The following is a 26,795-nucleotide window of genomic DNA, read 5'->3' on the forward strand; positions in this document are numbered from 1 at the left end:
TAAGGTTCAATTCTCAACAACACCAAAAATTAATTGATATCTTAACCTGAGGATAAAAAACACAATTATTAGAAGTGGACGTGATAGGTTGAAATTCTAAAAAAATTAAAAATAAATAAAAAGGCATTCACTTCAATGGCTAAGTTGCAAACATGTGAATGTTAATGCTTAACATTAGATCAATCAAAAAGAAGATTCATTCATATTTTACAAAAGAATATCCTTAACAAACAAACAAAACTAAGAAACTTTCACAAAGCAGATTTACACTTTGATGAAGCAACAATTAAACAATGGAAGCAAAAAATGAACAACAGTTCAGACACTTCCCGCCATTCATGCCAAAGACACCAAGTAATCTAATTGACAACCCTGCAGTTCTTCCTGACCTCACCATGCCTTCCTGGGAGAACACCAATAGAACCCATTTTCACCATAGCTGCTGCAAACTTGTTAGCCCAAGCTGCATCATTTCCTGCATAGTTCCTCACAATCCCCGCCGTTGAACGGCTACGCAAAAGCGTTTGATCAGAGGTCAACAAGCCGTGATGATTCTTCAAATCTTTGTAGTACTTATTATCAAGCTTATTTGGTGTAAGAACATCCAATGGTACTGTAGGATCACGTCTATTTCCGGAATTCGATGGTCGGGGACACTTGGCTTTTAATTCCCTTGCAAATTTGCGGTCCATTGAAGGGTCTTGCGGATGTGTTGCATTGAAAGAGTATAGCCGATTTGAGAATGAAGAACAATGTGACACCCCTATAGAATGTGCACCAGATAGTGTCACCATTTCATCAAGACTAAGGCCTTTTCTAGCAAAGTTATCTTTGAGTTGCTTGGCATTGAAGGAAGGTGGTGGAAGGTTTTGGGTAGGCTCATCTTCACGCGATACCCTTCCATCACGGCGTCCTGATGGCACTTCGTAATTTATTCCTCCAACTTTGTAGGCACTATCACGTGCAGCAAATGCTATAATGTCTGCACATGAGACTGTTTTTGGGCATCGAGCTTCAAGTTCAGCCTTTGCCTCATCAATTATTTCAAAGCCTCTCAAGCTTGGATTGTTGGCTCTACTTGCCTTCTCTGCTGGGTTTCCAGGTGTTGAATCAAGTAAGATAGAGGCATCACAACCCTAAAACAAATAACATGAAAATTATGATTAGTTTCAATTGATGACAACGAGAGTAATATAGACTTTGTGCTAGAGAAAATGGTGTATTTAGTTTTTATTGAGAGACTTAAAATATAGTTGACAAAAAAACAAGGGAGAGAAGAAGCTATACTCTAACAAAACAGTCATGGAAATGCATTCTAATGAGGGCAGCAGCTATGACAGGATTCCTTGACACAGCTTTGTTCACAGCTTTTCTCACAATTGCTTCAGCAGAAGGACAACTTGTCCTATAAAAGCCCACTTTCAGTGATGCTGATGAGACAGAAGCCATGGTAGATATAGTAAGAAAGAAAATCAAGCAAAAGTATAGTGTAGGCATCTTCATTGTACAACCCAAGAGACCTTTGTGTGAGACAAAGAAAGAGTAGGAAACAAAGTAATCAAGAGCAAAGTAAGAAATGTATGTGTAACAAAGAAAGATAATGTAAGAGGAAGATATTGAAATGAGGTGATTGAGATGAGGGAAATGGTTGATGTTAAGTGCATATTTATAGGCAGAGAAAAGGAGAAGATGGTGCCGGCTGCTTTTACCTTCTTCTTCTTTTGTTTCAGAGAAAGGGCTGCTTTTTAAAAGTCCATAATTATTAATTACAGCTGCTGCATGAAAAGCAGTGAAGCTTGAAGCGCTGACTAATTTTGAACAGTTTCATGTCGGCCAGTCCCTATGTCCTTACTGCTTGGTTTGAATTACAGTACACTCCCTTACAGTCTTCTATGTCCTAATATTGTAGGCCAGGTTCAGAATCGTATTGGGCTTTTCTTTTTCTTTTTTGTCTTACAAAGATGTCGACTGACAATGAAAAATCACAAAGAGCATTTTAACTTAAAATGGAGTACCTTATCTCATTCATCAAGAAAGCTAAGTGTGTAACAGTTAAATTATCAAACAAACAATGGCAATAAAGAACGAAGATAATATATTATCTTCAAGAAAGCTAAATAAAAGTGCCTTTGCATCATTTATAAAATAAATTCCAATACTATTTGTCACCATCTGAGAAAAATGTTAGTTACATCTATACTATATCTTAAAATAAGTGACTAATCCAATTACAATTAAACACATTTGGAGAAGTCATTCAATAAAATCCATATCAGATGGGTCTTACAGTAAAGTTGGTTCATCAATTTTACTATTTGGTATTGTTTTTGACAGCCACCTTATACAGCTAACCAATAAATAAAGTAATTAACAAAAGAACAAAAGAGTTAAGTTAGCAACCAGACAAGACCACCGGACAAAGTTTGACCAAGTCAGCAATGCAGCCCTTTTATTGGCTAAGAACGCATGTATTAAATCCCACAGAATACGACCTTCCCAGAAGGGCAATCCAATAAAACAATTATTCGTTTCTTGTCCCTATCTCTCAGGCTGTGTTTGGTTGGGATGATTTTAGGAGGGATGGAAAACATAGAGCGGAAAACTGAGTGGAAAACAGTGTTTTTCACTGTTTGGAAAAGAGAGGAAAATAGGGAGAGTGGAAAACCCGGGAGAAAATTTTCTCTCCCGGGCCCACAAATTTCGTCTCCCCAAATCGGGAGGAAAAGCTTGAGTGGAAAACTGATGAAGAAGACTTTGTCCATAATGCCCTCTGGAATCAAGCTTTAAAAAAAAAAAATAAAAAAAATAAAATAAAAAAAAAAGTAAAGAAAGGAAAGAAACAGAGAGAGAGTGCTGGAGAATGTGAGCTGCACCTGTGGAAGCCTGGAATGTTCTTGAATGAGGAAGACAAAGCAAATAAAAGAAAGGGGATAGAGATATAAGGACAACGTGTGGAGAAGAAAAAAAAAAAAAAAAAAAACCAACCAGAGAGAGCAAACTGGAGAAAAAAAGAGAGAGTGCTGGAGACTTTTTTATTGAAGAAAGTAGGAGTGCTGGAGACTTGAATGAGGGAGAAAAAGAAAAAGATGGGGTGGGATAGAGATGCAACGTGTGTGGAGGAGATAGCATAGAAAAAAAAAGAAAAAAAAAAACGTAAGGATGAAATGAAAAGAGAGAAAAGAGAAATAATATAAAGAACAAAAATCCTATTTGAGAAATGTTACTACAATATTTTCACAATAAATTTTAAGTAACAGATTGTTATTAGTTAATGTTGGTGAGTAAAAAAATAATTTTAATAGTGGGTTCAAATTAAAACTAGTAACAACTTTCCACATAAATTTTGTTGTGAAAGTATTGCGAAAAATATTGTGGACGTAACACTTCTCATTGAAAAATATAATTGTTGGTAAATTTTATATTATTTAATAAGTACAAATAAATCTATTTCTTACCTATTATATAATAAGGGTATAATAGTCAATTTATATAAACTGCATTTTCTATCCTCTCACTTTTCTTTTCAACCAAACAAAAGAGTTTTCCACCCTCCTACTTTTCCATCATTCCAACCAAACACACACGAGGGAAAATTAAATATTTTCTATCCTCCCAATTTTCCATCCTCCTACTAATTTTCCATCCTCCCAATTTTCCACTCCTCCATCCAAACGGACCCTCAAGGCTTTGGGATATTTGTACAATATTATCTCATTGGGAACTGTGTTTTTTATCTAAATATTGTCCAGATGAAGATGTCTCAACTCTCGAAGGGATGGATAAGTATGGGTTTTTAAGAGCATTTGCCGCCGTTGAACTAAAAAGTTATAATGTTATTTTAGCTCCATCAATGTGGTAAAAAGGACTTACAACAGTGGAGTTAAATTCATAAAATTTAGCTTATTTGCTACCGTGCACATTTATTTATAGATGTGCACTGTAGCACTCATCTAAAAAATAATAATAATTTTTTAATTCCACTACTGAATAAAATAATAAAACTCATCTTATTTTTTTCATTCTTTTATTCCATTTCTTCACTGTGCACTCAGATCACTCATCTCCCTCAAACACTCATCTCCCTCACTCATCTCTCTCACTCCATCAAGCACTCATCACCGTCGCCGTCCCAGCCCCAACCCACGCCGTCCGTCGTCGTCCCAGCCCAACCCAGCCCATGCCGTCGCAAGCTCTCATCTCCCTCACTCATCTCTCTCACTCCATCAAGCACTCTTCACCGTCGCCGTCCCAGCCCCAGCCCATGTCATCCGTCGCCGTCCCAGCCCAGCCCAGCCCAACCCACGCCGACACAAGCTCTCATCTCCCTCACTCATCTTTCTCACTCCATTAAGCACTCATCACCGTCACCGATCGCCAATCCTTCATCGCTGATCTTCATTGCCCAATCCTTCATCGTCGATCTTCATCGCCGATCCTTCATCGCCCAGTCCTTCATCGCCGATCTTTATCACCCAGTCCTTCATTGTCGATCTTCATCGCCGTCCCATCTCTGGGTTTCATGATGGTGGTTTGGCTGGATTTCATGGTGGCTGTGGGCGGTTGTTCTTGGTTGGCCGTGGTGGTGGATCAGTTTGTGGAGTTTTTATTGTAGCGAGATGGAATATTTTATTGTAGTAGATATATTATTTTATTGTGATGTTTATATTATTTTATTGTGTTAAAGGCTAAAATAGATCCACTGCTGCAGCATGTATGTAGGTAAAATAGATAAAGTAACTTTTGGTGGAGCTAAAAATTTGTCAATTTCAGTTTATTTTTATTATTATTTATAAGTTTTATTGTATTTTTGGTATTATTTATAGGTTTCACGGTACGATTCAGTTAACTTTTACTTTTACTTATAGTATTTTCAACAAAAAATTTTCAATTTTAACTAAATAAATTGTTCCTAAACAGACACTAAATTTAACAACATAAATAATTTAACTTTTTTTTTTACACAATTATTGAGTGAGCATATATAATTGATACGTAATTGGTGTTACACCAATCACTGCAATCTTAGCCAGTCATAAAAAAAAAAATGTCCCTACACCTGACGACTACTCTTGTGGATAACCCCAATGCTTCTGGTAGTAGGAACTAGGAAGTATGAACTCCATCCTTTCACAAGTGATCATTGTTGGGTGTTGAAAATGTTGTATTTGAAGATGATTCAAAACAGTTTGTGATTCTCTACAAAATCCATTATCAGCTCAAGATTTGTTGACTCCATTATATGACTATCTAAATCATCTTTAAATAATTTTTTCTTTTTCTTTTTTTGGGAATTTGTTTGTCATTAGAAATATAAGTTTTTGTCTCATATCGTTGCTCATTAGGCCACCTCTTGTAATTAAAAAGGACCAAGTTTATCGAATTGGACCAGATGGACTGCAATGAACCGAAATAGATTGAATTAAGACCAAACTATATTGAAATGGACCGAAATGTTGCGTTGATGTGACTCAAGAATCAAGAGAGCATAACAATGATATATGTTACACTTCAGTTTTCAGATATTATATAGATATAGATATGTTGATGTCAGAATTATTAGAAATCGTGGTTCCAAACTCCAATTCCAAAATGAAAGAAACCAAAATTATGTTTTGGAGTTTACAACAATCCAATATATTCAATCTAGTAAGCCTCATATTCAGAAGATTATGAATTCGTAAATGACAGTTTTATGGGAAATAAAATCTATCATTGACCTCGGATAAGGACAAGTGATTGGATCTCTCCTTTGCTCACAAGATTTCAATTGAGGGTTAAAAAAAATTGATTGACACTCAGATAATTGAAGGATCACTAGTGAACACAGAGTGTTTACAACCATGTCATGCTTACTGGAAGACATGATTTCCAATTTTAAAACGAAAGAAATTTTTTTTTTTTTTTTAATGTTTTTAGAGTTTACATTTTACAACAATCCACTCTTCTCAATCTTTTGCCTTAAAGGAAGCCTCATGATAAATTATTCCTGGCACACATTCAAACAAGTTCTTTTGAAACAGACTGACACATGTTGACTCTCAGTAGCAAAAATTATTGTGGAATTAGGCTGCAGCCATGACGCAGTCTGTCGCCTGTTTGCAGATTCCCGTCACGGTCGCCTCAGGTCCATACACCTGCAACAAAAACATCAAAAAAGTTCAGCCAAAGAAATAAATGTAGAGAAGTATTCCATATTTCAATTCTCAAATAAAAAGGGGAAAGAAAAGGGTAAGAAAACCTGGTGGATTTCATCCACCAATATAGGTATGAGTTAAAAGTTTTTCTTTTCACATATGAAGCTTTTGCTGACAGCACCACTTTTTACTTGGTGTTCTTAAAGTTTATGGATAAGCTACAATTTCAGGTTAAGTACTAATGTTATATGAGGTTTTAAGATAAATCATGCCACTTAGGAGCACCTTTCACATTACTACTGCAAATTGCTCTTAAGCAATAAATCCAACCTTAATCAGACAGATCTGTCTGATTAAGGTTGGATTTATTGCTTAAGCAATTCTAGAATGCCTACTCTCTAGAATTCCTACTCTCTCTCTCTCTCTCTCTCTCCAAAAAAAAAAAGAAATATCAAGTGAAATTGCCCCCATGCAATTTTCAATCTAAAAAGTCCCAAAACTTTTAGCCATTTGCAGTAAGTTGCTCAGCCGCCTACAGATTTATTAGACATAAGGTTTCCAAAAAAAACACCACCATTTCATACCTCAATGGGTACTCCGAGTTCCTCTCCCAAAGCACGCATCTTTGCCAAATCAGTCTGGTAGTTTGGACCAACTCTACGAACATAGATGTGCATTCTTGCTGCTTTTAATTTGGACTCCTATCACACAAAGGGAGAGAATTAATTGTTGAAAAACAAACTAACACTTATTGATGCATGTGGTAGATTGATAGTGGTAAATAAAAGAATAATGATAATAGTGAACTTAGATGAGAACTAGTATAAGTTTGCTAACTCAACTATTGTGAATCCTTAGTGGGGTAACTCCCCACACAGTGGTACAAGCGGGCTCCCGAGATCAGGCTACCCCGTCCGAGGCCATCTGGCACCCTACCCGGAGGTGTAATATAGCCATAAAGGCCCTTATTTTCTCTTTCTCAAAAAAATAAATAAATAAAAATAAAAACTATTGTGAAAAATGTTGTAAATTTTTTTGTGTATTACTAATCTTTTTTTTTTTTTTTTTTTTTAAAGTGTAACATTCACAATATTTTTCATAACAAATACTAGGTGTTAAGTTACTTCTTGTTTTCTATTTGAACCCACCACTATAATTATTTTTTTACCATCAATAGCAGGCTATATAATGTATTTGTTGTAAACGTGTAATGTAAAATGTTATAGATATAACATTTCTCTCTCTTTTTTGTTTGTTTTTCATTTGATAAAAAAATATTAATTTATTTATTGATTATAAATAACCTTATTGGTTAAAATTTGGGGGCATGTTTCTTACTTGGGCCTTAAGCAACGACATCAATTGCTTTGCATTCAGCCGGCACTGCAATTAGCTCATTGGAGGTATTTAGAATGGAAGAGTTCAAGCGGCCTAAGGCTGATTATGTGGTCACATCAGTAAGTCATCCAATAGGTGTAGAGTCTAGGGATAAGGATTTATCTAAGATTATGAACTTCAATTCTATTTAGAGAACCTCGTAGTGGTTTTTCCTTTGGAGGCTCTCTATCAATTTTTTACTTCGTTGCCATATTATTGTGTCGTTTACATTATGTTTACTGAAATGGGTTCTAGTTTGCTCAAATGATAAAATCTCTGATGATTGAATAAGAGATCTGGGGTTCAATTTCCGCCTACACCAAAAACCGACTGGTGTCTTGGTTTGATTATAAAAAATTATCTTTAGGAACAGATGCCATAGATTGAAATAATCTCTCAAAAAAAAAACATTTTGTTTACTGAAGTACTACTTTATATATGATGGTATGTTGGGTTGTGATAATAACCTGTGTTAATACTGATTAAATAATCCAGTAAATTGGCTTAAATAATTTAATTTGCTGCTCAATAATTAAGGGATTAAAACATAGTCTTTCTTACATGGTATCCAATCCACAAATGTGAGGTATTTCCAAAGACTCAAATAACGGCATTCACATTAATTGCTAAGTTGGAAATAAGTGAATGTTAATGATTAACAATTAACATTTGATCAATCAAAATGAATATTCTTACACAGTTTTCAAAAGAATCTCCTTGACAAACAAACAAAACTAAAAAACTTTCACAAAGCAGATTTTCACTTTGATGAATCAACAATTAAACAAAAGAAACAAAAAATGAACAAAAAGAGTCAGAAAATTCCCGCCATTTGTGCCAAAGACACCAAATAATCTAGTTGACAACCCTGCAGTTCTTCCTGACCTCACCGTTTCTTCCTGTGAGAACACCAATAGAACCCATTTTCACCATTGCTGCCGCAAACTTGTTAGCCCAAGCTGCATCATTTCCTGCATAGTTCCTCACAATCCCTGCCGTTGCACGGCTACTCAAAAGAGTTTGATCAGAGGTCAACAAGCCATGATGATTCATCAAATCTTTGTAGTACTTATTATCAAGCTTATTTGGTGTAAGAACATCCAATGGTACTGTAGGATCACGTCTATTTCCGGAATTTGATGGTCGGGGACACTTGGCTTTTGATTCCCTTGCAAATTTGCGGTCCATTGTAGGGTCTTGCGGATGTGTTGCATTGAAAGAGTATAACCGATTTGAGAATGAAGAACAATGCGACACCCCTATAGAATGTGCACCAGATAGTGTCACCATTTCATCAAGACTAAGGCCTTTTCTTGCAAAGTTATCTTTGAGTTGCTTGGTATTGAAGGAAGGTGATGGAAGGTTTTGGGTAGGCTCATTTTCCCGCGATATCCTGCCATCACGGCGTCCCGATGGCACTTTGTAATTTATTCCTCCAACTTTGTAGGCACTGTCACGTGCAGCAAATGCTATAATGTCTGCACATGAGACTTTTTTTGGGCATCGAGCTTCAAGTTCTGCCTTTGCCTCATCAATTATTTTAAAGCCTCTCAAGCTTGGATTGTTGATTCTATTTGCCTTCTCTGCTGGGTTTCCAGGTGTGGAATCAAGTAAGATAGAGGCATCACAACCCTAAAACATATAACATGAAAATTATGATTAGTTTCAATTGATGATAATGAGAGTAATATAGACTTTGTGCTAGAGAAAATGGTGTACTTAATTTTTATTGAGAGACTTAAAATATAGTTGACAGAAAAATAAGGGAGAGAAGAAGCTATACCCTAACAAAACAGTCATGGAAATGCATTCTAATGAGGGCAGCAGCTATGACAGGATTCCTTGACACAGCTTTGTTCACAGCTTTTCTCACAATTGCTTCAGCAGAAGGACAACTTGTCCTATAAAAGCCCACTTTCAGTGATGCTGATGAGACAGAAGCCATGGTAGATATAGTAAGAAAGAAAATTAAGCAGAAGTATAGTGTAGGCATCTTCATTGTACAACCCAAGAGACCTTTGTGTGAGACAGAGAATAGGAAACAAAGTAATCAAGAACCAAGTAAGAAATGTATGTGTAACAAAGAAAGATAATGTAAGAGGAAGATATTGAAATGAGGTGATTGAGATGAAGGAAATGGTTGATGTTAAGTGCATATTTATAGGCAGAGAAAAGAAGAAGATGGTGCCGGCTGCTTTTACATTCTTCTTCTTTTGTTTCAGAGAAAGGGCTGCTTTTTAAAAGTGCATAATTATTAATTACAGCTGCTGCATGAAAAGCAGTGAAGCTTGAAGCTGACTAATTCTAAACAGTTCCATGTCGGCCAGTCCCTATGTCCTTCCTGCTTGGTTTGAATTACAGTACACTCCCTTACAGTCTTCTATGTCCTAATATTGTAGGCCAGGTTCAGAAACGTATTGGGCTTTTCTTTGTCTTTTTGGCTTTCAAAGATGTCAACCGACAATGAAAAATCACAAAGAAGTTTACAACTTAAATGGAATACCTTATCTCATTCATCAAGAAAGCTAAGTGTGTAACAATTAAATTATCAAACAAAAAATGGCAAAAAGGAATGAAGATGATGGTAAAACAAATTCTCATATGGGTCCCCAAATAAATAAATAAATGTGCCTTTGCATCATTTATAAAGTAAATTCCAATACCATTTGTCACCATCTGAAAAAAAATGTTAATAACATCTGTACTATATCTTAAAATAAGTTACTAATCCAATTACAATTAAACACATTTAGAGAAGTAATTCAATAAAATTCATATCAGATGGGTCTCACAGCAAAGTTGGTTCATCAATTTTACTATTTGGTATTGTTTTTGACAGCCACCTTGTACAGCTAATCAATAAATAAAGTAATTAACAAAAGAACAAAAGAGTTAAGTTAGCAACCAGACAAGACCACCGGACAAAGTTTGACCAAGTCAGCAATGCAACCCTTTTATTGGCTAAGAACATCTGTATTAAATCCCACAGAATACGACCTTCCCAGAAGGGCAATCCAATAAAACAATTATTCGTTTCTTGTCCCAATCTCTCAAGGCATTGGGATCTCTGTACAATATTATCTCATTGGAACTGTGCTTTTGTTCTAAATATCGTCCAGATGAAGATGTCTAAACTCTCGAAGTCATAAATATACAATAAGTTTAGTGACATAAAATTATAATTGATTATTAATGGATTATTAATTTTTCTTAAAATTTTTCAATTTTTTATAAAATTTTTCTTAAAATAAATTATTAATATATAATCCAGGGCATATATTAACCAGATCCAATTATAGATAATCTAACTTTTTTTTTACACAATTGTTAAGTAAGCATATTATAATTGATATTTGATATGTGATTGGTGTACTATTCTTAGCAAGTTATGAAAAAAAATTTCCCTAACCCTGAGTACTATTCTTGTGGATAACCCCAATGCTTGTGGTTGTAGGAAGTGATCATTGTTGAGTGTTGAAATTTGTTGTATTTAAAGGTGATTCAAAAACAGTTTGTAAGGCTCTACAAAATCCATCTTCAGCCCAGGACCTATTGGCTCCATATTTGTTTGTCATTAGAAATGTAAATTTCTTCGTAGCTTAACTTTGCTGGTTGAGCGTTTACATCCGGTTTCTACCCAAAAAAAAATCATTTTACCATCTTAAAAGCTATTTTATTATTTATATCATAATATTTTATAATACATCTAACATCCCAATTTTTATTTTACCATACTACACATTAAAATAATATAAAAATATTTCTTACTTCTCTCTCTAATCTCTATTTCTCTTACTATACATTAAAAAAGTATTATTTAGTTTTACAATTGTGCTACAGTACCATCACAAAATAGCACAATTGTAAATTTTTTTGGATTTACAAGTCCGGGTAATGGGGGGTTTTTAGAGCTTTGATGCTAAAACTTACCAACACATGACATTTGGAAGACCCAATGTGAATGCAGGCCGCCTCTTGTAATTGCTGGGAATTTGTTTGTCATTAGAAATGTAAACTTTTTATATCATTACTTTGTTCATTAGGCAGCCTCTTGTAATTAAAATAGACCAAAGTAAATCTAATGGATCAAAGTGGACTCAATTAGATCGAACGGACTAAATTATCCAAAATGCTAAGCTAATTTAGCTCAACAGAGTATAGTAACAATAAATACTACCTATGCAGACACAAGTAACATTATTTTTGAGCCATTATTTATAGTCTTTGAGCAATGGGGAGATGTTGAGGAACCAATTGGCATACATTTGGGACACTGCCTGTTGTATATGATTATACACAAGCTTTTGGGCATGGTATTTGAGTGATGCATTTGTACAAATTTTGAATTTTATTCTGCCTCCTTATTGTAATTTCCTTTTGGTCATATTCAAATCATTTTTTTCTTCCTTTTGAGTAACACTCTCTTCCTTTTTCTCGAACATGCAAATGAAGTTTGTTTTTGATTCTCTTGTGAAGCCCACTAAAAGCATATAACTCTCTTCCCTTTTCTCAGACGTGCAAATGAAGGTAGTTTTTCATTCTCTTGTGAAGTTCATTAAAAGCATATAACTCTAAGTTGTTGGCAAGCAAGAATATATTTCTTGCTTGCTTGTGTTTTTGTTCTTTCTTTGTTTCCTTTTCTTTTAAGTTGGAGAATGAAGTCATTAATGAGTTCTTTATGACCTTAGTTCTAGCAATATTGAAATTGAGGCTAACTTGGAGGTTTTTCCTAGTGTGTTTTGAAGCCAAAATTGGATTCTTCTTGCTATAAATATTAATAGTTGCTTTTGAAAATTTGTTCATATATATGCATGTTTTTCTATTATTATTCATAAACGGTAAATTGCTATGCTTGCTTGAATTTGTCATTTTGATATTAAATGTAGTAAATTTTTATTGCACTTGGATTAATACTATATTTTTGTGAGATATTACCATTAAATAGTTTGGTTTATGTTACTATATTCTTGGATCTATGCTTTTATTTAATATTTATTTATAAGTTAATCCCATGCAAAATTTCAAAATAATAAGTTGCCATTTACTGTTAAATCTATAAGGTTAGCTGTTTACTCAAGGGCGGAGGGAGGGGAGGGGGGGGGGGCGAGAGGGGGTAGGTGCCCCCTCTGAACTCTCAAATTTTTTTACCTATAATATTATAATGACCTAAAATGCCTTATTTCCCCCCCCCCGACACAAAAGACAAAAAAAAAAAAAATCAATTCACGATACCTTTTCTCAGTAGACTTCTCCTCCTACTACAATTCTAATATATAAAACCAATGGGTCCCATTTAATAATGATTAAAAAAAAAAAATCTCTACATTGAATAGGATAAGAGTCTGAACACACTACACAGTAGCTTGATGGACTTTTAAAAACAAAAACGTACAACTATAATATAAAACAATGGGTCCCACTTGGTAATGATTAAAAAAAATAAAAAATAAAAAGATGTTTCATATTCATTAGTTTACTCATTAGTGACTTTGGCATTGATCTTACTAGTTGCAATAGCTACTGTTGAAATAGCCTTTTCGACAATGAACATAATTAAAAATCGATTACGTAATCAAATAGGAGATTAATAGATGAATGATTGCTTAGTCACATATATTGAAAAAAATATATTCAAGACTATTGAGTGTGAAGAAATCATACAGCAATTTCAAAATATGAAAAATTATCGAGGGCAATTGAGTAAAATAAGCTAGGTGTAAAAAAATAAATTAAAGTTTACATTTTATGTTAGATTCTGTATGACAATTACATTATAATATAGTAGTTTATTTATTTTGTTATTAATATTGATTAATTTTTTTAGATTAATTTTTTACTTTCAATCTTATCTTTTAATCTTAACCCCCTTAACCTAAATTCCTGACTCCACCACTGTGTTTACTACAAATTTTTTTGTCAAAAATTTTGTTGGATTGGCTTTGTTGTTTTGAGCTGTACTAACTGACTTGACATAAGTAAAAAGTTGCATACAATAGCAAACTTAGTTGCACTTTCTACTTGATATATAGAACAAAGGAAAACTTAGATTTGGGTTAGATACTTTTTAATGAATTTTAAGAAATTAAGAATTGACATAATTAAGTGGAACAAAGTAAAATAAATGATACTTTTTTAGTCTCAAAAATTGGGAGAAGAATAAAAGACATGGATCAAACTTTTGTTGTGAAAACATTCTTATTATTTATTCCTAACTTTTTAGGTTTATTTCCTTTAAATAAATAAAAAATCAGAATTTTTTTTATTTATTTAAAGAAAAAAAAAACAATTAAAAAAAACTCGTCTCTTACTCAATAGTTTTAAGTTAGACATTGACTTCCACTTTTTAGATTCCAAAACATAAAAACAATAATTTATATCTTTAACTAGAGGAAGTTATTACGAATGGTATTGTCTTTATCTTTACAAAAGACGAAAAATCATCTGTCATAACAATTTTTTAACAAAACCATAAAATTATTCATCCCCACCTGGGCCACGCCCATGCCTCTTAAACAATTGGGCCCAATTCCAATTTTCATTCAAAATCCAAACTTCTTTACTTACTTTTGTTAGACACAGAATCAAACACTTCATGTGCAAGTGTTGCTCTCACTCATGCCCAAATTCTACACATACTCCTTCCTAAACATTTGATCCCACCCAAAAGAAGCCTTCAATTTTTCTTAAACTAAAAACATTGTGTTTCACATCAAAAAAAAGCAATGTAAAAAATGCTACAAAACTGAAAAGGCAGCCTATTGCTCTTTCTCTGTTTCTTTTCATCTATATATGATATATAGATTTGGATTCAGCTTACTAGCGCTGTTGTATTGAGTCACGTTTTTTGTGCGTATGTAAAATAGAAAAAGGTATGCTTTGATAATCAAATGTAGGGTGTTTTGAAAAGTGAGTATGTAAAATAGAAAAAAGTATGTTCTTATATTAAAATAAACAAAAAATTTTGCCAAGATGATGAGAATGCTCTTACTCTTTGTATTAGATAATGGAGTCCATAAGTATAGAGCTTGATAATCATATTATTTTCCGAAGGAATCAATCAAGCATAGCAGACTGCATGTGAGATCACAAGAAGATCAAGATACTTATTGATCAAAAAATCTGATTTGTCTAATGTTTTCAATTTAATTATTTGCATGCTGGGAATATCCTTGACCTTCCCAAATAAAAATTACATTAATTGACTAATTGTAAAGCGCAAGGCTTTTATATAAGGCCCAACATTGCATGATATTTCAACTATCACATGTCTGAGTATTATATATAATCTGATCAAATCCTTGTAATTATGTTCATTAGGCACAAGGTCGATTGTTTCTTGCTCAAAAGAATTACTATTACAATAAGAATGATTACAATGCAATCAAAATGATGATGGTTACTTGTTTATTAGGCTACCAAAATATATTGTCTTGAAATTAACAACACCATTAATTACATAGATCTCTTTGGCTTTGGCACCAATTTTGGTACTGCACTAGCTAGTTGATAAAGTCAATAGTATGCTTTGCATATGCTCTACAAAGGGAAGCATTAGCATCTTGTGTGATTATGCCTTGCTTGAGATAGTTGGGCGCAAAGGATCATAAGACAAAGGCACTACAATTAATGTTTAACAAACTGCCAAGAAAGGAAGAAAATTATGCATGGTGTTTTTTTTTTTTTTTTTTTTTGAAGGAAACAGTTTTTCTTTCTTTCATTTCCTATTCTATTGTTTCCCCCACAATCACATTCACAGTACAAGAACAATATGGGTTACTATTGAAAAATTCTATAGTCACAATTTTTTTAGGGGAATAATTATAAAAGTTTTCACAACCTTTTCTCAAAACTTGTTAATGTGGTAAGTTATTACTGGAACAGTATTTTTTTTCTCATTAACTCACTATTAACATCATTTTTATGATACATCAATCACAAAAAACAACATCAATAATTACAAATTTAAAAAATTATAAAATTTGTTTGGATCTTTTGATTTATCACACGCCAAACCCTTCAAAATAAGAAGTTAGAAAGGAAGTTAAGTGTGTATATAGAAATTGAGTCTTACATTGGCCATCACCGTTTGGCCCAGAGAGTGAGAAACTATATGAGAGGAATAAAGTGGGCTGAAAAACTATATGTGGGCGATCATTAATTTGAAACACCTTACTACAAATGTCCACGAGCCCAAACTTTGACCACCCTTTCTATAGTTAGGTGCCTTGAAAGTTCAATATCAAGAAGGGCACATGATTTTTGGCTAAGAATGGCCTACAACTCTTATAAATTAAAAACGCTTTTAATCTCCCTAAGCAAGATAAGGAAAATTTAGCAGTAGGCCCACATGAAATTTCCAAAGTACAATTTTAAGAAAATTCCACCTCAAAATTCATCATATGCAAGAGATAGAACTTTATGTGTAAAAACTAGTTTTTTTTTTTTTTTTTTTTTTTTTTTTTTAATGAACAAAAAAAGGGCTCATACGGCGTGGTATCATTGCCATGGCCCACTTAAGCCCGAATTCTATGATGTGGGACCACCGAAGTTGCTTGGGGCTACCCATGTGGGCATAGCATTTTAAACTAAAGCACCATGACTTGAACCACAACCCTTGAACTTGCAAGGGTGATGGTTTAAGGGACTTCTACCATTAGGCTACCACCCTTTGGTGGTATAACCTAGTTAGAGATGCATAACAAAATCTCATAAATAAATGAAAAAAAAAAAACTTTTTAGCATGAACATGTTTAGAAAAAATATAAATAGAAAAAGGAAATGGTAGTAAGAAGTCATGACATGGATAAGTAAGATTAAAAAATATAAAAGATTAGATAAAAGAAAAGGTAAAGTATATAACTTTACGTTGTTGGCAAGCAAGAATATATTTCTTGCTTGCTTATGTTTTTATTCTTTCTTGTTTCCTTTTCTCTTGAGTTGGAGAACGAATTTATTTTTTGATACCATAGGATACACTATATATACTATATAGTAGAAGTCATTAATGAGTTCTTCATGACCTTGGTTCTAACAATATTGAAATTGAGGGTAACTTGGAGGCTTCTCTAGGAGTGTTTTGAAGCCAAAATTAAATTCTTCTTGCTGTAAGTATTAATAGTTACTTTTGCAAATTTTTTCATACATACACATGTTTTTCTATTATTATTCATAAATGGTAAGTTGCTATACTTGCTTAAAATTTGTCATATAGATATTAAATGTTTTTTTTTTTTTTTGAGAATCATATAGATATTAAATGTAGTATGTAGGGACACAATTTGCTTAACGGCCCATGAGTGACGTTGGGCTCGTATGCAAAGGACCCCAACAATATGATTTATAGAGAGTGGGCTTGAAAGGCATGACCTTGGGCACAGGTGAACGGTTTTATCATGGCGTCTATGGAAATTCTTGTATGGGCGGGCCTGGCTTAACTAGCTAAGCCTTCCATTGGTACGAGTTGTGGGACTCCAGTCCTCGGACGCTGTCCTAGGACCCTTATATCCTTTTCTTTTTCCATTTTTGTCGGGGGAGAGACCCCCCTTCCTTCTAGGGAGTTCTTCCTTTTATATCTGTGTTTCTTCTCCTCCTTCAAGTTCACGTGTAAGTCTCACCCTTTTTTCGGGGTGCAGACCTGTCCTGTCAACCCATACTCCAGTATGGTTTGGGGTCGCTGGGAAAGTTAAAGGGTATGGTTTAGAGCATGGACTTGTCAGATACAGTGCTTGGTATTATGATGTTGGTAGCTTTTTCTCTTACCTTGCCCCTGAACTCAATTTCCCCCCTTCCTCAAGCATTTCGTGAGGTGCCGAGCAGGAGGTTGTCCTCGGCAATGGTTCTCCTCGGCGTGGGCCCTAGCCCCTGGGCCCCCATGTAGAATGGGCTTGGGCCGCGAATTCACTAGCCCCATATAGTAAATTTCTATTGCACTTGGATTAATACTACATTTTTGTATCCTCAAACTATAGGCACATAAATTGAAAGTTATTATTCCAAAAGACTTTGCTCTTTATTTTTTGTATCCTAAAACTATAGTCACTACTAAATTTTTTGTTAGAAGTTTTGTTTGAATGGCATTGTTGTTTTGAGTTATAGTGACTGACCTGACTTAAGTAAAAAGTTGCATAATAGAGAACTAACCATATCAAATATGAAAGCAAACTTAGCTACACTCCCAACTTGATATATAGAACAATAAAAAACATGGATTTGGGTTAAATACTTTTTGATGAATAGTAAGAACTGACATAAGCAGAACAAAGTAAAAAAAAAAATGCTTTTTAAGTCTGAAGAATTGGGGGAATTCAAAGACATGGCTGGAACTTTTGTTGTTAAAGTATTCTTATTATTTATCTTAACTTTTTAGGTGCATTTCCTTTAAATAAAAAAATTATATTTAACTAAAGAAAAAAAAAATACAATTTAAAAAAATTAGTCTCTATCTCAATACTTTTAAGTTTAATATTGCCTTCCACTTTTTAGATTCCCCAAAAAAAAAAAAAAAAAAGAGTAATAATGAAATCTTTAACTAGAGGAAGTTACAGATTGTATTGTCTTCATCTTTACAAAAGATGAAAAAATCATCTATCATAACAGTTTTTTGCCGCAACCATAAAAATATTTCGTCCGCACCTTGGCCTCTTAAACAATCAGGCCCAAATCCAAACTTCTTTACTTTCTTTTATTAGACACAAAATCAAACACCTTATGTGCAAATTAAATGCTGCTCTCACTCACACCCAAATTTTGTTCACACTCCTTCGTAAACGTTTGATTCCCCCCAAAAGAAGAAGCATGACTGAAGAATGAAACATCGAATTAGGCTCAAGTAACGTGGCTCAAAAAATAAAAAAAGAATTAGGCTCAAGTACTGAAGCACTTTGTAGTTTTACCAAGGTAAAGAATATTAACATAGATATATACACTATACAGCATGATTCTTGACAACTCACACAGGGAAAGCTACTAAAATCTTGACATTCCAAGTCACTTGGTAGCACATTCTCTCACATGATTAAAAATCCTAGATGTGACTCAAAGGTTTCAATACAACCCACGCCAATTGTTTGGCCAATTCTAGTAAAAGGTGACAGATTTAATATATAGATTCAATATAGCTACATGATTGTCACACTATTTTTGGGTTTTCCCAACCTAGAAAATCCCAAAAGAACTCCAAATGAACATACCCAAAAGAAACAGTGCTCCAATTAAATAACTCAGCAGTAACAAATTCAACACCCTAACAAAAATGATTTAAAAAGTAAATGTAACGTAACAACCATCCACACCACAGACAAAATAGGCAGAAACAAAACGTAGAAAGGAAAAAAGAAACCATCAAGCAAAATAATAGAGCACAAAAGAAGATGTAGGGATACCTCAACTGAACCACCCAACTTACATCAGTATTTATATAGATGTGAGGAGAGGAAAGAAAACAGAGAGGCTACCGTTAGAAGCCAAAACAGAAGCTGAAATCGTAGAACAAGAAAATGAAATCGTGAGTGAAACAGTAGAACAAAAGCTGAAACTGTGAGAATCAAAAGGTGGGGAAGGGGAAGGAACTAAACCTAAAACGATGAAACAAAACGTGAAAGACAAGAATTTGAATTTGCAGAAGGAAAGGGAATAGCATAAGTTGTAATCGCGAAAAGCAACCAGGTTTGACAAAGGGAGTCAGTTGAAAAGCTTTGGATTTGGGCTTGGACTTTATAGTGGATTTAAATGTATAAGAAGTGAACTTTAAAGTAAAGATAGGGCTGTAAATAATTTTAGTATTATTAGTATTTTAAAATTGGTAAAAATTATTTTAAAATTGAATTAAAAATTTTAAAAATATAATGAGAATGATATGACTGTTGATGTAACTCAATATAAGTATAACAATAATAAATGCTTCGCTTCAGTTTTTAGTAATATATAGATGCATAAATGTCATGTTTACTGGATGTCATGTTTACCCAAAAACGTGGTTTCAAATTCCAAAATGATGTTTTGGAGCTTACAACAATCCAATATATTCAATCTAGTAAGCCTCATATTCAGGAGACGATGAATTTGTAAATGACAGTTTTATGGGAAATAAAATTCATCATTGATCTCTGATAAGGTTACGTGATTGGATTTCTCCTTGCTCACAGGATTTCCATTGAAGGTTAAAACAGAATTAACTGACACTCGGAAAATTGAAGGATCACTGCGAATGCAGTGTTTACAACCATGTCATGCTTACTGGAAGACATGATTTCCAATTTTAAAACGAAGGGAATTTTTTTTTTTTTAAATGTTTTTAGAGTTTACATTTTACAACAATCCACTCTTCTCAATCTTTTGCCTTAAAGGAAGCCTCATGATAAATTATTCCTGGCACACATTCAACCAAGTTCTTTTGAAACAAACTGACACATGTTGACTCTCAGTAGCAAAAATTATTGTGGAATTAGGCTGCAGCCATGACGCAGTCAATTGCCTGTTTGCAGATTCCGGTCATGGTCGCCTCAGGTCCATACACCTGCAACAAAAAAATAAAAAAAGTTCAGCCACAGAAATAAATGTAGAAAAGTATTCCATATTTCAATCCTCAAATAAAAAGGGGAAAAAAAAGGATAAGAAAACCTGGTGGATTTCGTCCACCAATACAGGTATCAGTTAAAACGTTTTTCTTTTCACATATGAAGCTTTTGCTGACAGCCCCAGAATTTTGCTTGGTGGTCTTAAAGTTTATGGATAAGCTACAATTTCTGGTTAAGTACTAATGTTACATGAGGTTTTAAGATAAATCATGCCACTTATGAGCACCTTTCACATTACTACTGCAATTGCTCTCAAGCAATAAATCCAGCCTTAAGCGGACAGAATGCCTACTCTCTCTCTCTCTCTCTCTCTCTCCCCTTCGAAAAAAAAAATATATATATATATATATATATATATATCAAGTGAAATTACCCCCATGCAATCTTCAATCTAAATAGTCCCAAAACTTTTAGCCATTTGCAGTAAGTTGCTCAGCCGCCTACAGATTTATTAGACACGAGGTTTCCAAAAAAAACATCACCATTTCATACCTCAATGGGCACTCCGAGTTCCTCTCCCAAAGCACGCATCTTTGCCAGACCAGTCTGGTAGTTTGGACCACCTCTTCGAACATAGATGTGCATTCTTGCTGCTTTTAATTTGGACTCCTATCACACACAAAGGGAGAGAATTAATTGTTGAAAAAACAAACTAACACTTTTAGGATAAATTCAACCTAAACACACCTTCTCTTTAAGGGCTCGAATTATCCCATTGAATGTAGCAGCAACATCAGTGAAGTTAGCAATACCCCCTCCAATAAGAAGGGCTCTCTTACGACCATCAGGGTCTGCAGTAGCACACTGCAAAACCATAAAGCATAAATTGTTGTACAATGTAGACATTGAAAGAAGTTGAAGTTCCAAAAGAAGCCAAAAATAATGTAATCTCTTACATCAATAACAACTCTTGCATATTGCAACACCTCGTCCTCATTTGGAGCTCCACTATACTCTGCATAGTTACCAAGCTCCTGTGCATAACCCAAATCGCCAACCTAGTTGAAAACAAAGGAAAAATAAGTCACAGAAGCCCCCACAGCTTCCAACAGTCACTGTTAAAAAGTGCCACATCACTAAAACTTTTTTCTTTTGTTGGAAAGTTGCACACACACCCATTGGGTCTCAAAACCCAAGACCTCATGCTCCAACCTATCATTATGGAAGGAGGAAGTGTCATTTGAGCTAGAGCTCATTGACAGCTAAAACCTTTCAGCAGAGATGAGATTATGACAAGAATGGTAGGTGCACTATAGGGAATGATATTGGGGGACTCACAGTGTCAGCATATATAACACTAGCACCACCTCCAGCGACCATTGTCCAGATGCGTCCTTTTGGGTTCAACACAGTGAATTTCAAAGATGAACTCGTCTGCAATGTTAACAAAAAGAATATGATTTATTCATTCCTTCCATTCTGTTGAAAGGCAGAGAGACTTGATGAGTACTAAATATGAACATGAGATGGACACATGAATGCAATTACCTTTTCATCCAAGGAGTAAATGAAACTTTCTGTAGGGTTCAGGACTCTTCCAAAAGGCAGCGGAAACTCGATGTTACCCCACCTGAATGTATAAAAATACGTCCACAAGACAACACACATTGCAAAATTGATGGTTCCAAGGTCAATTAATAATTTCTTGAAAAACAAACATAAAAAAAGGCATACTTCTTAAAGTTCTTAAATGCAGCAGTGTCATCCAATTCTCCCCTCATATCCAAGGGATATGGCTCCCCATTCACCAGTGTAAACGGATTCATCTCTATGAAACTGAAGTCAAGATCTATGAGAAGAAAATAAAACAGTTAGAATTGAAAAACATCACTTTTAAGAATATTTCCCAAAAAAGTGCAAGTGATGACCAAAAGTGAAAACAAAAACGAAGAAAGCTCTCTTTTTTCATAACAGAAATTATCATTCAACTTTTATACAGAATAAGATACTACTAAAATTGAAATTAGTTTCTATCCATTAAGATGCCAAAGTAAGACAGCATATAAATTTGAACAAATAAAGTTTGATGAAGTCATAAATCAGAAGTCATGTTATTTCTCAAGTTCCATAAATGTGGAAGACTGCAAGCAGTTTTCTATCTTTAAGCATTTCGTACCTTGAAACACTTTAAACACGCCAATTATGTAGTCGCCAATTTTCCCCCGAACCTAAGTAAAATAAAAGTAGAGTCAGTGCATGGCAGAGACAACAAGAAAGCAATACTAAAAGAAAACAAAACTAATCATTAAAAAAAACTGTACTGAAAAACTATAATTATGAGAAACTTGAAAATCAGGGAGATTTCATAGGATCTAAGTGCATTAAATGTGTCAGCAGGGTGTGTAGATGGAGGTTCATTGAAGTTAAACAGCTTAGTGACTTCTCAGATTACTCATCATCTGAGATCAACTTTCACAAAATTTTGTGGAAATTATCACATCTGGAACATGAAATGATATATTAGAAAACTATACCTAAACTCACCTCCAAAGGAAGTGTAGCTATCAATGGAGCACAAGCCTCCAGTGTGATAGGCTTTTCAGTTGGAAGGAAGATAGTTTTAACCTGTACAAATCAAATACGTCGTCGCTATTTTGACATATAAACACACCAATCATAGAAGAGATAAAAGAGAACTACAAGATGAACGGTGTGTCAATACTTTATCCCAGTTCTCTTCAATTTCAATACCCCCACATTCCGAAAAGCTAATGGTGCATCCAAGCCTGTCAGAGACTATAGAGAGGTAATATTCTTGGTCATGGGGAACAAAGGGCTCAACAATGAATGTAGTTATCGGTGACTTGCAACCGCCCATCTCAACCTAAAGAAGATCCAATACCCACATCATCAGATTAATAATCACACAAAAATAATAATCAGAACAATACAGCAGATATGTCTTGCCCATCACCTCAACACCAAGGCGAGCTTTCACAAACTCAGCAACTTGAGCTAAATCCAAGTTCAGCGCCACCAAGCCACTCTTTCCACGCTTCCCAAACAACATGTCGGGCTTGACTACCAATCTGGTGGACGAAAGCCATGGCTCTTGGTTTGTTAATTCAGCAAAGTCTGTTGCTTCCGTCACCTAAACAATAAACATGTTCATTTCTTACACAACCTTTTACCAACATATATTCTTCTTTATATTTAATATCAGCTTAATCAAATATTTACAACAAAATACCAACACAATATAAATCACACACATTTTAATATCACAAAGGACAACCTAAATTCAAAACGCAGTTTTTATTATTATTATTATTGGTAAGTAACACACACATCCAGTGGATTTTAAACCCACAACCACACACTCCACTTTACTCTTTTAGGGCAGAGCTCAATGTCTATTCCTTAGCCTGTGCATTTCTTGAAGTAATCACATACTGGCAAACACATAAAATTGAAAATCTTTGAAATGAATACAATAAATTCAATGTTATAATACAAAATATGTTTAGTATCATTGAAATTGAGTATCACATTCATACATACACACCAAAAATTGAGTATCATTGAAATTGATATCATAAATTCAACGTGATACGCAATAATAACATACCAAGGACTAATGCTTAGCCCACGTTTTTTTTCCTGAGGAATGATATAACTACATACTATACATACAAACACATTGAGTAGCCTCGGATTGAATCTCATTACTTCAAATGGTAGATAATAAAGTATATTATTTAGCCCATGTTTACTCCAAAAATACCACATACATAAGTTACATACACATACATACATACATCGTTTAACAGAGCTAGACCAACAACACGAAAAACCCACAACCACACACTCCACTTTACTCTTTTAGGGCAGAGCTCAATGTCTATTCCTTAGCCTGTGCATTTCTTGAAGTAATCACATACTGGCAAACACATAAAATTGAAAATCTTTGAAATGAATACAATAAATTCAATGTTATAATACAAAATATGTTTAGTATCATTGAAATTGAGTATCACATTCATACATACACACCAAAAATTGAGTATCATTGAAATTGATATCATAAATTCAACGTGATACGCAATAATAACATACCAAGGACTAATGCTTAGCCCACGTTTTTTTTCCTGAGGAATGATATAACTACATACTATACATACAAACACATTGAGTAGCCTCGGATTGAATCTCATTACTTCAAATGGTAGATAATAAAGTATATTATTTAGCCCATGTTTACTCCAAAAATACCACATACATAAGTTACATACACATACATACATACATCGTTTAACAGAGCTAGACCAACAACACGAACATCAAAAACTTACCTTTCTACAAACTTCTCACTCAACATTCTCCAAATTTTGACTTTAACAGTTCAAATTCAATGATTTCAAATCTAAATTTTCTCCGTGCGCACGCGCACACACACATATTATATATGAATACATACAAAATCTCCTCAAACCTCGACTTCCAAGTCATACATGTTATAACAAAAATCGAATTCTCATCCCTGATCAAGTTTTTTGCAAAGCTGAATTTCACAACACGTGATTTGCAGATTCAAAATTCAGTGAGCTCAAATTCAAGTAAAATTAAACAATCGATCATTTTATCAATGGCAATCAAAAGCAAACCTTCTAGAACAGTTAATTTATCACTTAATAATCAATCATTTCACAAATGCTATAAGCTCAGTGGAGCTGAAAATTCGAACCTTTTTAGTTCAGCGAATCGAGAAGATTCTAGAAACTTCTAGAGTTAACGAGTTCGATTCTTTCGAATCGAATGCAAAATGCTTTTTTTTTTCCACATGCTATAAACAGAGCAAAATCGAAAGCTAAATAGAGCGAACTCTAGGAGGTTCTAGAAGTATCAGATCGGAGGTAAATTATGAAAAAGAAAAGCATAAGGATTATTGATTGAGCAAAATTGAAAGCTATAGAAATATCGAGAAGGTTCTAGAAGGTTGTGGAACCTGAGCAGAGTGGATCTGGAGGTCGATATTGGCGAGACGTTTGAGGTGCTCCTTCACGAGGCGTTTCGAGTCGTACTCTCTGATCTTCTTCCTAGCCATTTTTTTTTATTTTTTTGCAGAAGAAGAATATCTGTGAGAGAAATATAAAAATATTGCTCTGTTTTTGAGAGAGAGAAAAGAGATAGAGATGGAAGAATTGAGTTGGATGGGAAGTAGGTGGTTATTGGTTAATTGGTTGGGTTGGTGGCAAGAAAAACACAATTGTTATTGAAGGATGACCATAAATTTACAATCAATTTTTTATTTTGAGTTTAATGTAATTTTTTAATTTTAATTTATTTATTATTAGTGAAGTTATGTGTGAAGGGATTTTCAAGAAATTAGAATTTAGGAATTTGAAATGAAGTAAATTACTGAGTTTAGTGTGTGTTAATTTTTAGGAAAAAATGTATCAATCATGCGTTATATATATTTAAATAGAAAGTGTGCTATTTTTTTTAATTTAATAAATAATTAATTTTTATTTAAAATCAATAATTACTTATATCATTAAGCTAAAATACCTATTAGTTTTTAGTATAAGCGATTTTTATTTGACAACAAAATATTTTACAAGTGTTTTTTTTTTTTTTTTTAAAGAAACAAACACATGGTTCTAACACAAAAATACACTATAAAAAAAAAAAAAAAAAATCATGATTACTAAAAGAATATAAATTTGGTGGCTCAACTTTTATAACTTACCATTTACATTTTTTACTATCATAACAATATCAATATGCTCAATTTGTAATCCTCCATCCATTTAAAGTGGCATTGTTTATCATTTTCTTTTTTATGTTATGTTCAAAATGAAATTATTTTTGTGTAATTTAACAACAAGATTTTAATAAATGGGAAAATTTTCATTGTTAATACCCAATGGTACATTTTAAATATAATCAATAGAATAATTTATAAATTATCCAAAACTTAAATGGTGTAAACAATATGGTATCTCTTTTTAATAATTAAGGCATTTTGTCAGTGATTCTAACACAAATGAGATAATGGTGAGAGAGAAAATAGAGGGACAATAGTTGATAATTTCAAGAGTAAATTTGGGTGTAGGATCGTTGATAATAATAACGAAATGTAGCTGGAGTAAATATGCATTGTAATTCATAATATATATTTTTTCTTAGGTATATATAAACATTTCATTAAAAAATAAAAGAAAACAAGAAACAATTTATAAATGGAGAGAATCAAACCATTCTCCATTGTGTGACCTTAGGAAAAGAAAAATAGAGATGGGAATCATTCCCCGAGCTCAAACAAAAGAGCCCATTTGATAATGTTATGGGCAATAAATTGGTTATCCTAAAAGTATGGTTTACAAACCACTCATCAAAAGAATCCAAAATTAACAAAATTTCTTATGTAATATGTTTAATCACCTAATGAGGATGGTAAGAAAGTTTATGTTGTGGAAGTTTAAAAAGGAACTTGCATGGAAATTTTAATTTGTAGATTATCCAAATCTACTCTAGGTTTAATAGCATGCTTACATAAGCTTTAACAATACATTTTATATAATAAAGAAGCATAATAAGCTTAACAAATAAAAATGAAAAAAAAAAAAAATATATATATATATATATATATATAATATTGATGTATAAGGTGCCTAATCTTTAAGGTTAATATGGAGAAAGCATAAAATATTGAGGAAAACGATGAACATAAGCATCTTCATTGTAACATCCGCCCTCATAACATTTT

At 33.6% G+C, this 26,795-nt stretch overlaps 4 protein-coding genes across 5 annotated transcripts in view; 1 reads left to right on the plus strand and 3 right to left on the minus strand.

Annotated features, from left to right (window-relative positions):
* The window catches only part of LOC126716649 (U3 snoRNP-associated protein-like EMB2271), an 86,788-nt gene that overhangs the window by 37,510 nt on the left and 22,483 nt on the right, over nucleotides 1-26,795 (plus strand). The gene's annotated exons all lie outside the window — the stretch shown is intronic.
* Nucleotides 141-9,648, minus strand: LOC126716663 (peroxidase 5-like). Its single transcript, XM_050417592.1, has 3 exons — nucleotides 9,528-9,648; nucleotides 1,288-1,520; nucleotides 141-1,136 (listed from the first exon to the last, which is right to left on the minus strand). Exons 2-3 carry the CDS (start codon nucleotides 1,501-1,503, stop codon nucleotides 360-362), a joined length of 993 nt encoding a protein of 330 aa, XP_050273549.1. The 5' UTR covers nucleotides 1,504-1,520; nucleotides 9,528-9,648; the 3' UTR covers nucleotides 141-359.
* Nucleotides 5,830-25,261, minus strand: LOC126716653 (ATP-citrate synthase alpha chain protein 2). 2 transcript variants are annotated; one of them, XM_050417583.1, is made up of 12 exons: nucleotides 25,032-25,261; nucleotides 23,001-23,177; nucleotides 22,749-22,910; nucleotides 22,571-22,651; nucleotides 22,203-22,254; nucleotides 21,761-21,875; nucleotides 21,575-21,656; nucleotides 21,365-21,460; nucleotides 20,983-21,084; nucleotides 20,774-20,890; nucleotides 20,579-20,695; nucleotides 5,830-6,134 (listed from the first exon to the last, which is right to left on the minus strand). In XM_050417583.1, exons 1-12 carry the CDS (start codon nucleotides 25,128-25,130, stop codon nucleotides 6,063-6,065), a joined length of 1,272 nt encoding a protein of 423 aa, XP_050273540.1. In that variant the 5' UTR covers nucleotides 25,131-25,261; the 3' UTR covers nucleotides 5,830-6,062. The 2 variants fall into 2 exon arrangements, with proteins under 2 accessions (XP_050273540.1, XP_050273538.1); XM_050417581.1 differs by lacking the exon at nucleotides 5,830-6,134 and adding an exon at nucleotides 19,663-20,025 and having other exon boundaries at nucleotides 25,032-25,259.
* On the minus strand, nucleotides 8,135-9,531 carry LOC126716659 (peroxidase 5-like). Its single transcript, XM_050417589.1, has 2 exons — nucleotides 9,295-9,531; nucleotides 8,135-9,143 (listed from the first exon to the last, which is right to left on the minus strand). The coding sequence occupies exons 1-2, from the start codon at nucleotides 9,508-9,510 to the stop codon at nucleotides 8,367-8,369; spliced, it is 993 nt and encodes a 330-aa protein (XP_050273546.1). The 5' UTR covers nucleotides 9,511-9,531; the 3' UTR covers nucleotides 8,135-8,366.

The sequence above is a fragment of the Quercus robur genome, chromosome 3 (assembly GCF_932294415.1).
Source record: "Quercus robur chromosome 3, dhQueRobu3.1, whole genome shotgun sequence".
Taxonomy (NCBI): Eukaryota; Viridiplantae; Streptophyta; class Magnoliopsida; order Fagales; family Fagaceae; genus Quercus; species Quercus robur.

Excerpts from the sequence above, each read along its gene's own strand:
- LOC126716653 (XM_050417583.1), bottom strand. The coding sequence starts at position 25,130 with ATGGCTAGGAAGAAGATCAGAGAGTACGACTCGAAACGCCTCGTGAAG. Across the intron at positions 23,178-25,031 it reads TCCAGATCCACTCTGCTCAG|GTGACGGAAGCAACAGACTT; the intron begins GTTCCACAACCT and ends TTTATTGTTTAG. Across the intron at positions 21,876-22,202 it reads CGTGTTTAAAGTGTTTCAAG|ATCTTGACTTCAGTTTCATA; the intron begins GTACGAAATGCT and ends TTCTTCTCATAG.
- LOC126716663 (XM_050417592.1), bottom strand. The coding sequence starts at position 1,503 with ATGAAGATGCCTACACTATACTTTTGCTTGATTTTCTTTCTTACTATA. Across the intron at positions 1,137-1,287 it reads TCCATGACTGTTTTGTTAGA|GGTTGTGATGCCTCTATCTT; the intron begins GTATAGCTTCTT and ends TATTTGTTTTAG.
- LOC126716659 (XM_050417589.1), bottom strand. The coding sequence starts at position 9,510 with ATGAAGATGCCTACACTATACTTCTGCTTAATTTTCTTTCTTACTATA. Across the intron at positions 9,144-9,294 it reads TCCATGACTGTTTTGTTAGG|GGTTGTGATGCCTCTATCTT; the intron begins GTATAGCTTCTT and ends TATATGTTTTAG.